Raw genomic sequence first — 12,688 nt, forward strand, 5'->3', positions numbered from 1 at the left:
GGATTTTTTTTGCTTCTTACACACAGGCACACACTCCTTGGCCTTCTTTCAATTTTTTTTTCCAAGCAGTGGTGAAATTTCTTTCATGCCGCTGGCAGTCGAGAGACAGACATGGGTAATGAAAATAAAAAGTTGGGGTGATGGAGAAAAGCAATGAGAGAGTTTCTAGGGAGAGGTACATAGGGGAATGGCTAGTTAATTTTTTTCTTGTCCTCTGCCATTCCAACTCCTGTAATGTAAGCCTTTTGATGTTATTGGAGTTCAACTTCCTCTGAAGACACCGTATGCATTCTTCTTTCTAATTTCCTCTTTTTTTTTTGTCTTTCTGCCTCTTCGACTACCTCACTTCCTCTGTCTGTATGATCAGTCATGCTCTGTCCTTCACTCCGTCACTCCTGTCCTGCCCTGTCTGTCTTTCTGTAGGAGTATTTGCTACTTTCTTATCCTTGAGCCATACAAGATGAATCATTGGCACATACACAGTCTCACTCTGTCCATCTTTATCAGTACATTCGACTAGACTCCTTTCTATGCAGCCTTTCTTAGTGACCCATGACTCCTCTGGAAGGCATACTTCATTCGTTATGATAGAAAAATAGAACAACCCTGATAAACTGTGCCAAAACATTGTTAATCATCCAGCAGCACAAGCTAGAATGGACTGAACTCATGACCTTCAAGGAGGGTTACAAACAGAAGACCAAATGCCAAAAGTCTTTACAAAGTAAGCATGCATTCAGTGAACATTTCACCAAAAAAGATGGTGGTATAACACAACAAAATTATAGTGTACAGTGCATCTGGAAAGTATTCACAGCGCTTCACTTTTTCCACATTTTGTTATGTTACAGCCTTATTCCAATATGGATTAAATTCATTATTTTCCTCAAAATTCTACAAACAATACCCCATAATGACAATGTGAAAGAAGTTTGTTTGAAATCTTAGCAAATTTATTAAAAATAGAAAACAAAAAAGCACATGTACATAAGTATTCACAGCCTTTGCTATGACACTCAAAATTGAGCTCAGGTGCATCCTGTTTCACTGATCATCCTTGAGATGTTTCTACAACTTGATTGGAGTCCATCTGTGGTAAATTCAGTTGATTGGACATGATTTGAAAGGCACACACCTGTCTATATAAGGTCCCACAGTTTACAAAGCATGTCAGAGCACAAACCAAGCCATGAAGTCCAAGGAATTGTCTGTAGACCTCCGAGACAGGATTGTATCGAGGCACAGATCTGGGGAAGGGTACAGAAACATTTCTGCAGCATTGAAGGTCCCAATGAGCACAGTGGCCTCCATCATCCGTAAATGGAAGAAGTTTGGAACCAGCAGGACTCTTCCTAGAGCTGGCCGCCTGGCCACACTGAGCGATCGGGGGAGAAGGGCCTTAGTCAGGCAGGTGACCAAAAACCCGATGGTCACCCTGACAGAGCTCCAGCGTGTCTCTGTGGAGAGAGGAGAACCTTCCAGAAGAACAACCATCTCTGCAGCACTCCACCAATCAGGCCTGTATGGTTGAGTGGTCAGATGGAAGCCACTCCTCAGTAAAAGGCACATGACAGGGGCCTGCAGTTTGCTAAAAGGCATCTGGAGGACTCTCGGACCAAAGTTTGAACAAAGAATGAACTCTTTGACCTGAATGGCAAGCATCATGTCTGGAGGAAACCAGGCACCACTCATCACCTGGCCAATACCATCCCTACAGTGAAGTATGGTGGTGGCAGCATCGTGCTGTGGGGATGTTTTTCAGCGGCAGGAACTGGGAGACTAGTCAGGATCGAGGGAAAGATGAATGCAGCAATGTACAGAGACATCCTTGATGAAAACCTGCTCCAGAGCGCACCTCTGTCTGGGATGATGGTTTATCTTCCAACAGGGCAATGACCCTAAGCACACAGCCAAGAAAACAAAGGAGTGGCTACAGGACAACTCTGTGAATGTCTTTGAGTGGCCCAGCCAGATCCCAGACTTGAACCCGATTGAACATCTCTGGAGAGATCTGAAAATGGCTGTGCATCCAACCTGATGGAGCTTGAGAGGTCCTGCAAAGAAGAATGGGAGAAACTGCCCAAAAATAGGTGTGCCAAGCCTGTAGCATCATACTCAAAAGACTTGAGGCTGTAATTGGTGCCAAAGGTGCTTCAACAAATTATTGAGCAAAGGATGTGAATATTCATGTACATGTGCTTTTTTGTTTTTTATTTTTAATAAATTTGCAAATATTTCAAACAAAATTCTTTCATGCTGTTATTATTGGGGTAAAATCCATTTTGGAATAAGGCTATAACATAACAAAATGTGGAAAAAGTGAAGCACTGTGAATACTTTGTGGATGCACTGTATACACTTAAGTTGCCTCTGTTTTTTTTTTATTGCTTTTTCTCATGGCTTTGTTGTGTTATTGTTGAATTGGATTGACAAACATGTAGCCTGCATAATATGTCTTTTGACTGGTAGTGTATAAGGTATGTTTATTGGCCTATGTATAATGTTATTACTCTTTTATTGATTCATCGCTATTTTGCAGAATATCTGTACATCACATAATATATATATATATATATATATATATATATATATATATATATATATATATATATATATATATATATATATATATATATATATATATATGAGTTTAATATATGTTAATGGTAATGAGTAAAATTATGGCCATTTTCTTTTCTAATCAAATGACTATAATAATAATTGTATGCTGGTATTAGCAGTGTTCACAGCATATGTTTTTCCGTAACATTTTTAGCAGATATGCTTCACAATTATTTATTTATTTCACATTCATGGCAGTAATTAACTGGCATATCTTCTTTATTCCGTATATATGTGGTAATGTGCATGTGCTAATGTGTGTGTTTCTTTGTGCGTTTGACTTTTGATAGTATGTATGTAATTTTGTACATTGGTTCCATGTTTAGTCTGTGTAACGCTGGGTACTGTCATCTCTAAGCTATTCTTCTCTCGCTCTCTCTCTCTCTCTCTCTCGCTCACTTGCTCTCTTTTTTTTGGTCTCTTTCCCTTTTCACCCCTACAGATTCTGTGTGTCACCTTGCCTTTGTACCTTCTCTTCCTGTTTCCACATTTTTCTTTCGCTACTTTCTTTTCTCCGTCACAGTCTGTGGCTCCGGGCACAGTTCAGATTCAACTTCAGTTGCTATTCGCCATTGATTTTCTGCCTCTTGCTTGACACTGACTTTGAAGTCTCTTTTTCTCCATCTCCAAGTTTCTGTTGCTCTCCAGGCAAACGGAAAAATTTGTAGACATAACTCTTGTGAAATGTGCCATAAATGTGCATGCTGAAAGTGAGCATGCACACTTTTGTGCATTGGAGTCTACTCTTCTGAATTTTGTGCAAACACACATTAAGGTCTGTGATCTGCTAATGTTTGTGATATGTGTTTAGGGACACAGTTTTGTGTTTAGTGATTTAGGTTTTTGTGAATGTTTAGATTTTTAGTGAGTGAGAAATAAAAATCTTCATAAAGCATGTCCATTTGTATAAAGATAAAATACTCACTCAGTGGTTTAACTGTTTATCTCTGTAAATGATTGTGGTCACTATTCTAAGCTAGGAAGATTTAGAAAAAAGAAACCTTAGAAATATAATATAGAAAAAAATAACATTTTTTGGTTTAAAAATACATTTTTTTTTGTATTTTAATTGTCCATATTCCCCATGGCTGCGAAATGCCTTTTTCTTAAGGAGGAAGTTTCCTATCTGTTATGATCAGTCAGTGCACAGTACCAAAAATTTGTGCATTTTCAGATGCTTTTAAGCTACCACAGTTATAAAGAGTGGTTATTTGATATACCATATAGCCTTTCTGTCAGCTTGAACCAGTCAGGCCGTTCTCTTCTGACTTCTCTAATAAACAAGACATTTCTGCCCACAGAGCTGCCACTCACTGGACGTTTTTTGTTTTTCACCCCATTCCGTGTAAACTATAGAGACTGTTGTGTGTGTGTGTGTGTGTGTGTGTGTGAAAATCCCAGGAAATCAGCAGTTTTTGAAATACTCAACAGCCCATCTGGCACCAACAACCATGTGAAAGTTAAAGTCACTGTGATCACATTTTCTCTAATTTTGATGTTTAATGTGAAAATTAACTAAAGCTCTTGACCTGGATTTGTATGATTGTATGCATTGTACTGCTTCTGTGTGATTGGCTGATAATTGTGCAGGTGTGCAGATTCTTCTATTAAAGGTGAGCTTATGTTGTTTTCTCCCATGACATTTTAAATAAAAAATCCTGCACATTGTAGCATTAAATACAGAAACTACAGGTATCTAAAAAAATTAGAATATCGCAGAAAAGTTTGTTTGATTCTGTAATTGAATTCAAAAAGTAGAACCTTCAAATATTCTAGATTCATTACACATAAAGTGAAATATTTCAAGCCTTTTTTGTTTTAATCTTGATGATTCCAGCTTATGGATATCAAAAATCCATAGTTAGAAATAAAAAATCTGGTTGATGTTAAAGCTGACTTTTCCTTATTGTTTAAGTGTTTTCCTTATTATCCTATATTTTATTAATTATGCACTAATTAATGCTTATTAATTTAATAAGCCAAAAATTATCATAACAGTATAAAATAATGATAATATTGGTGGTAATAATAATAATAAAATGATTTTAGTTTTCAGTCCAGTGTTTCCTGAATATCAGTTATGCGGTAGAATTTTCTGTGCATCACTAGGATGTACTCTCTGTGGGTGGTTTAACTGCGCACACACACACACACACACACACACACACACACACACACATTTACAAAAGAAAGAAAGAACAGGAAAAGAGGATTAATCCATGTTATCAGCATAGCTTCAAGGGAGAGATAGTGTATGTTTGCACATTTGTACATGCCGTGTGGACATTAAGGCAAGGTTTTGGATCAAGAAACTCCTGCCAAGTAGTCCATCAGTAGAGAAGAGAGAGCATGAGATAAAGGATGTTGCTGAGAGTCAGAGATAAAAGCTTGGAGATGGTGATTTAAGAAGGTGACAAGTCAGGGACAAGCCACTGATCATAGTCTGATTGATCCCAGCAGAGAGAGAGGACCAGAAAAAGGACATGGCAAAAATCTGTCCATTTCATACTTAAAGGTTTGATCAGATATTAGTATGACATTAAAAAGTGTTACATAGCAAATAATATAGCCAGTTATGCTACAACTGTATTTATTACAATGTCATGTTGCCTCCACTATAAAATGTGGTATGCTGCTTCTACTACACAACAAGATTTTTAAAACAGCACAGCCCTTGTTTTAATCCCCAGAGTAAGCGGCATTGCTAAATTGTTTTCGTTATTGAAAGCTCTGAGAGATTGTTTAAACCTGTGAGTTGTTCTCAAAGGACTCTGTGAAGCGTAGCCATCTGGTCTGTGGTATTTTCTTTTTAATGATGTTATTTTGGTCAAAATCAATTTCAACTACTACAGTCATTATAGGTATTACGAGAGTAATGGACTGCTCAGTTGATGTAACGAATACAAAGAGAGAGGTGTGTGTATATATTTTATTATAAACTGGAACTGGCAGTGACTTATTTTTTTACCATTTGATACGCACAATATATCTAACATTGAATGTATTTTTTGTGAAAGAAAGGGTGATTAAACAAAAAGGCAGAAACAAATCCACCCTCAGCCGTGTTTCTCCCAGCCCTGTGCTTAAAAAGCATCCCCACAACAAGATGCTGCCACCACCATGCTTCACTGTGGGGAGTGGTGTCAGGTTTCTACCAAACAATGCGCTTTGTGCTGAGGCCCAAAAGTTCAATTTTGGTGTCATCAGACTAGAGAATAATTTTTCACATTATTTTCCCCTCAGAGTCTCCCTTTTTCCCTCTAATAATGACTAGTCTTTTCACCGTTCTTCCATAAAGCCCAGCACACTAAACAGTGTAATGATGCAGTAATGATTCAGATATGCAGATGTATACGAGTAGTGCAATAGAAACTGGTAAACATTAAATCAAAACTGTGCTAACATATTGGGGAAAAAAAAATTGATCAGGTTCATTACAATAACAATATTGAATGCTGTTTTCTGTGAAAACTATTCCACTTTTTTCTTAAAAGCACTTGTTGTCTCTCACACACAACCTCTCACTCAGTCTATAATGTCGTTCTGTAAATCAGCCCAGAGACTAAAGAGGTATAAAACATTGACTAAACAAATTTACATATTACAGGCCACATATAGAGAGATATCCAAACGTGTACTCTTTGATAACACAGTTATGGATAAACAAAGCATAATTTTCCCCATAGACTTGCCACCATCATATTTGTAAGTAACTATCTAGCTTATTTACTAAATTCATATAACGTGCATTTAGAAAAGTATAGGATATCAGACAATTGACACTGATAATTAATATTGATATTAAAATAGCAAAGCATAAAAAAGTATCCCAAGAATGACGGAGAGAAGAATTTGGATGTGAGTATTATGGGAATTTGTTCTTGTATTCAGCCTACTCATTTTGAAACCAAGGTCAGCCCTTTCACTGACCTTCTCCTGTCAGAGTGAATTAGGGTGCGCAATGCGAACAACAGGACCCATTAATCAATTGGACACAGTAAGGTATCACCACTATAGCAACGGCTAAACGAAGTGTGTCTGATTTAAAGCATTAACTACAGATTTGAACATACATTCTAAACACAAGTTCATGCACACCTGCCTTAGTAGGTGTAGTTTTTTTTATTGCCTGCACTGGAGATCCCAGCTGAATGGCGACTGCAGATGGTGCTTGTGTCTCACACTCATTTGTCTTACTATTCTTGTGAGGACCTTCCGCTGACATAACTATTAATATAGCTAATTAACCTTATACTACACCTAAATCTAATGGTAATCCCAGCAAGCAAAATAAAAAAATAAACCCTTTTTTTAATTTTTTTTTTTATAAAAGCTGCAATTTTTTGTAGAAAAGCAGTTTTCCTCATGGGACCAGCCAAATGTCCACATAAGGTCAAAACTGACAGATATTGCTATCCTTGTGGGACAGACACACATCCAATAAAGCTGTTCCCTGTGTGCAGTCTAACGCCAGATTTTTAAACTGACAAGATATTTGCAGGAGCCATTTTTTTGTTCGGTACCTGCTCTGTGACACCCGCATTAGAGTTATAGTATAGTAGCTAGCATGGGATTGCAGACCCATAAAACTGGCTGAAGAATTAATAGCAGCTCTAAATGAGACATTTTGCGTTAATTTCCAACTATTTGCATCAGGTGGCTTACATTACATAAATGTTTGCTATGTATTGGTTATTAATTTTTTTAGTGATCTTGGGTAGATGAATCATATACTGTATTAAGGCTCTCTCTCTCTCTCTCTCTCTCTCTCTCTCTCTCTCTCTCTCTCTCTCTCTGCTTATTCATTTAACACTAAATGACACTAAATATTGCTTTCTGAGTTCTAGTAACCTCTATGTTCAATTTAATATTAGGTGTAATAAAAGCTTTTTCCAGTCAGCCAAACCTTTCAATCATGCCAAAGCACATATAAACACACTCTATTTGAAATTTTGAAAAGTGTTTTTCTGCATGGGCTGTCTGTATGTATGTATAATTACACATGTAAATATATGTCTGTATGGATAATTACACACATGCAAATGAGGCTTTATGATCGCTGAAATTTCCTTTGGCCTCAGGCGTGTGCGTGTGTGGGGGGAGCCCTTTTTGAACATCAATAATAATAGATGGGAATATAAAGATTGTATGGAAATTTGGTGGGAAATTTGTTAGATGGTGTAGTTTGAATATTTCACACACAACAGTGACTGGAGTTTATACAGAATGGTGTAAAAAAAAAACCTTTCAGTGAGCAGTAGTTCTGTATGTGGAAATGCCTTGTTAATGTGAGTTAATAATGCCTTGTTAATGAGAATGGTCTGAGGAGAATAGTTTGAGCCTACAGTAACTCAAATAAGCACTCTTTAGAACCGTGGTGAGCAGAAAAGCATCTCAGAACACATTGTGAGGCACATGAGAAACAATATCAGAAGGCCACATTGGGTTCTATTCCTGACCAGGTGATGGTTTTCCAGTGTTTAACTGTCCACTGTGTGTGTGTGTGTGTGTGTGTGTGTGCGTGCGTGCGTGCATGCGTGTGTGCGTGTGTGCACGCGTGTATGAGTGATGACCTGAGTGTTTACAGTAGTTCTACTCTGGAAGACTCAAATCCTTATCCATTACTTAATCTTGGTAATGAGAGATGCTGCGACTGTTGCCTCACTGTTGCAGTTTTCTATGATTGATTGGCCAAGAGTGCGTTTATGCCCGTTTTATTACTCTGCAGTGTGGCACTCCCATTCATCATTGAAGTGTACGAATCATGTATTTGATCTTAAAGGCTAATTGGTCATAACTCTTTTAGCCAGTCTTACTGTGCATCAGATTATAGCTTCTTTTTTACATTCTGTTGTTTTGGTCTTCATATTACTTTTTTTTTGCATGTATTTTTTTCTTTCTTTCAGTGTTGACTTTCCTACTCTGTCACCGCTTAATTATTTTTGCAGTTCTTAATTATGTCAAGAAATGTTTCTTTACTGCCTAAGCAAAAACCACTCTCTTCAACATATGTAAATATAACTAAACTGTGGTGTTATATTTATGGTCTGTAGGAATTGTTTTTAAAAATCGCACACGTCTGGAGTGATAAGAGAGGACACACTAGAGAAAATAAATTCATCCTTTCTTTTGGCAGGGACTGTCACTTGATGTACAATTTGCAGTTGATGTGGAACCAAATTAATTTGTGCTGCTAATGCAGGAGTTAATTTGTGGAATCTTCCAGTTTTTCAATTTTACTGAGAGAGTGGAGGACAGAGAAGGAAGGAAAAAATCAGATATATCTGCTGTATCATTGGCTAATCATTGTGCACAATAAGCAGTTGACTATTATAGGCATGAATAGTACTATTATATTATAGCAGTATTAAATATTAATGAGATAATGTGCACTGATATCAAATCAGTACCAAGTTCTTATGCCTGTTCACCTTTAGCCCCTGATGAAACATTTCTATCCAGATAGGAGTACTCTCTTCCCGGATGACCCCGCCCCCTTTCACAAGTCACGAGAGCTCACTAAGTGCTTTGATATGGATGAAAATGATGTAAACCATATGCTATGGCCTTGACAATGACCAGCTCTTGACCCAGTTGAACTTTTATGGGTGATTTTGGAGTGAGTGAGAGAATATCTTTTGGAAGAACAGTCGTCATCCCTCCACTAGAGTTCCAGAGACTTGTATAATCTTTGTCAGAAAGCTGTTTTGGTGACTAGTGATGGTTGAGCACCTTACTAACACACGCTATGTTGTTTTTTCCTTTAATTTGTCACCTGTATGTCCTTTTAACAACTCTTTGTGTGTCTTCCAGCTCTACGTGAAGCTGCATTGTGAGGATGTGGCCATGTTGGAGCACACTGAGCAGCTGTTAGGAGAACTTGGAGGAGAATTGGTCGCTGATGATGATGGGGATGAAGCTGGACCCTCTATTGATGACATTGGGGACGACTTCATTCAGAGCAGTGAGGATGAGGAAGATGATGATGCCATGGAGCACTGAATGAGTGTGAATCTTTAATTCCACTCCAGCCATGTTCTTCTGTTTTTAAATCCTGGTTTTGGAGACAATTTTGCTACAAATCAATTTGTCACTTCGTCTTTAAAGTTCAGAAAAGATGGCAAAGAATAAAGGTGGAAAAAAATTGTATGATTTTATCCAGACACGTGTTAAGTTTCTGAAAAGAGGAGAACAATAAAGGTGTGATCCAACTGTGCCAAAGCTGTCTAGAAGTTTTTAGTCTGATTAATAAGCATATTGAATATGGATAATTCAGTTAGACAAAACCTACTTTACAAAGATGTGACTAGGAATGAAAACTTTCCCCTGCTCTCTGAAGGGTTCTCTTTCTCAAACACTTTTGCATGCTTTTTAGTGACTTTGTTTTGTTTGACCCAAGTGCCTTTTATAGTAATCCCTTATATAGTAGGGCACAAAACCCCTAGTGTATATGTTGCCTAGTATTACAATGAAGAGCAACAGCCTGGACTACTAAGACCATTCAGATGTTTGTTCTATTCATTCTTTGGCATTTCTCACCATGTGGTGACTTTAATTATCATTTTGTAATCATAATTATACATATTGTCATGATGGGCTGTATGCAGTGAGCCAGAAATGCCATCAGGGATTAAATATTGCTTTTTAAATCAAATGCTAGCCTCGTGTTATTCTTTTCAGAAGTGTGTATTATGCTAATAATGACAACAGCCTAAGATGCTATTAAATATATCACACATACAAGCTTTTATCTGATGAAACTTGATGCATCTGTAATTTGATTCGTCATTTTAAAAAAATTGCAAGGAAAATGCTAATTTACAGCCAAATGAATTATTTCTTCATGATGTTGTACTCATGGGAACAACATCCCAAAGGAATCTAACTAAAAATGAAGAGTAATACTTTGAAAAAAAGTCTTGTTATTTCAATTCAGTTAGCACTTTGAACAATAAACATTGTCACAAAGCAGCTTTACAGAAATCTGTATGTAGATTAAGATCCCTAATGAGCAAGCCAGAGATGACAGGAGCAAGAAAAACTAGCTGAGATGACATGAGGAAGAAACATTGAGAGGAACCAAACTCAAAAGGGAACCCATCATCTTCTGGGTGATACTGGATAGTGGGATTATAAATCATTACATTATACAGTTGTAGAAGAGTAATGACAAACATCAAGTGTGAAAGGATGGGAATATCATAGCGTATGATCATAGCATATCATAATGTTCATAGAGTTCTTAGGTACAAGTCTACAGAAGTGAGATTATCCAACAGAAGCAAGGGTGAGACTTGGGAATATTATCATTATTATTATTATTATTATTATTATTATTATTGTTATTATTATTATTATTTTGCAGATGCATGTGGGAAAATCTACATCAGAAGAAAGTGAAGCAGAAGTGCAGAAGCTCCAAGCGGAGCTCTCCTGGAGAGGGAGAGGAGCCACAACAGTAGAAGTATGTCAGGAACAGGCAGCATGAGTGCACATGTAACTCATCCGAAAGACTCTGGCAGGTCTAATTGTGACAGAGAGCCAGAAGGTAACAGGCATGAGAGCATGCTTCAACACAAAGTGTCATTTATGGTCAGAATTGTGAAAACCTGAGCTACACCTCTGAATGACATCATGTGACCAACACCACTTCCTGCACCTCCATATTTGTCCTTGCTGGTTCATGGTCAGTTTCAGCATGTTGCTCATTTTTAAAAACACTTTACCATATGAAAAATTGAGTCATAAAGCAAATGTAATAGTTGAAAAGATTGTGAGCTCTACTGAAGACATTATTTGTATTATCTCATTATTGCCTCATTATCATGCTGAGCTTTCTCAAGGCCCAAGCCCTTTGTCCTCAGCATGATTATTATTTCTCTGTAAGATAATGGCTATTACAGAGACTAGACTGTATGACTCATTTACGTTCTATATATGGTTACAGAGGTTACATTTTAAACACTTAATGAATAGCAGGCTGGTGAAGCAACCCCTTGTTTTCTTGCTAAAAACACAATCTATAGTAGATAATGTAGACCTACAGCTAGATAAAAACACCCTGAAACATACACTAATCAACCATAACATTAAAACCACTGACAGGTGAAGTGAATAACATTGATTATCTGGTTACAATGGCACCTGTGAAGGGGTGGGATATGTTAGGCAGCAAGTGAGCAGTCAGTTCCGAAGTTGATGTGTTGGAAGCAGGAAAATGGTCAAATGTAAGTATCTGAGCGACTTTTACCAAGGCCAAATTGTGATGGCTAAACAACTGGGTCAGAGCGTCTCCAAAATGACAGGTTTTGTAGGGTGTTCCTACTATGCAATGGTTAGTACCTACCAAAAGTGGTCCAAGGAAAGATAACCAGTGAACCAGCAACAGGGTCATGGGTGCCTAAGGATCACTGATGCATGTGGGGAGTTAAGGCTAGCCTGTCTGGTCCATTCCCACAGAAGAGCTACTGTAGCACAAATTGCTGAAAAAGTTAATGCTGGCTATGATAAAAAGGTGTCAGAACACAACTTAGAGGACTTAAAGAATCCGCTACTAAAGTCTTGGTGCCAGATACTGAAGATCTTGTGGAGTCCATGCATTGATGGGTTAGAGCTGTTTTAGTGGCACAAGGGGGATCTGCACAATATTAGGCAGATGGTTTTAATGTTATGGCTGACAGTATGTAATTTGTAGGTCCTTATTTGGCTTTGCCTTTTGCCTAAAGGGGCTATATTTTGAAAAGTAGATTTTTTTAAATAAGGAGTTGTAACAGTGTTGAGGAAATGTGAATTTTGTGTGGTTTCATCAGTGACAGGTTCACTCCTTGTATTTACATGCCCTTCAAAATCACAGACTTTATCAGTGATGTGACTGATTCATTTGAACAACTCCCTCTGTTTAACTGATTGAAATTAACATACAGTGAGTGCTTCTGAAAACATGACTTGATGCCTCCTTGATTCCTCGATTCTACCTTCTTCAGCCCATGACCTGGAAACTAATGGAAGTCCTCCATCTTTAAAGATACACCAATTGTTAAAGTGCGGTCTGGAGGATTCATTGATA

The 12,688-nt window shown here is 37.6% G+C and overlaps 1 protein-coding gene across 1 annotated transcript in view; it reads left to right on the top strand.

Annotated features, from left to right (window-relative positions):
* si:dkey-12j5.1 (uncharacterized) overlaps positions 1-10,276 on the top strand; it is an 84,346-nt gene extending 74,070 nt beyond the window's left edge. The window contains exon 11 of the mRNA XM_017453232.3: positions 9,436-10,276. Within this exon, the coding sequence (XP_017308721.1) occupies positions 9,436-9,624 (189 nt within the window). The 3' untranslated portion in view covers positions 9,625-10,276. The remainder of the gene's footprint in view (positions 1-9,435) is intronic.
* Positions 10,277-12,688: the final 2,412 nt, after the last annotated feature.

The sequence above is a fragment of the Ictalurus punctatus genome, chromosome 23, assembly GCF_001660625.3.
Source record: "Ictalurus punctatus breed USDA103 chromosome 23, Coco_2.0, whole genome shotgun sequence".
In the NCBI taxonomy this organism is placed as follows: Eukaryota; Metazoa; Chordata; class Actinopteri; order Siluriformes; family Ictaluridae; genus Ictalurus; species Ictalurus punctatus.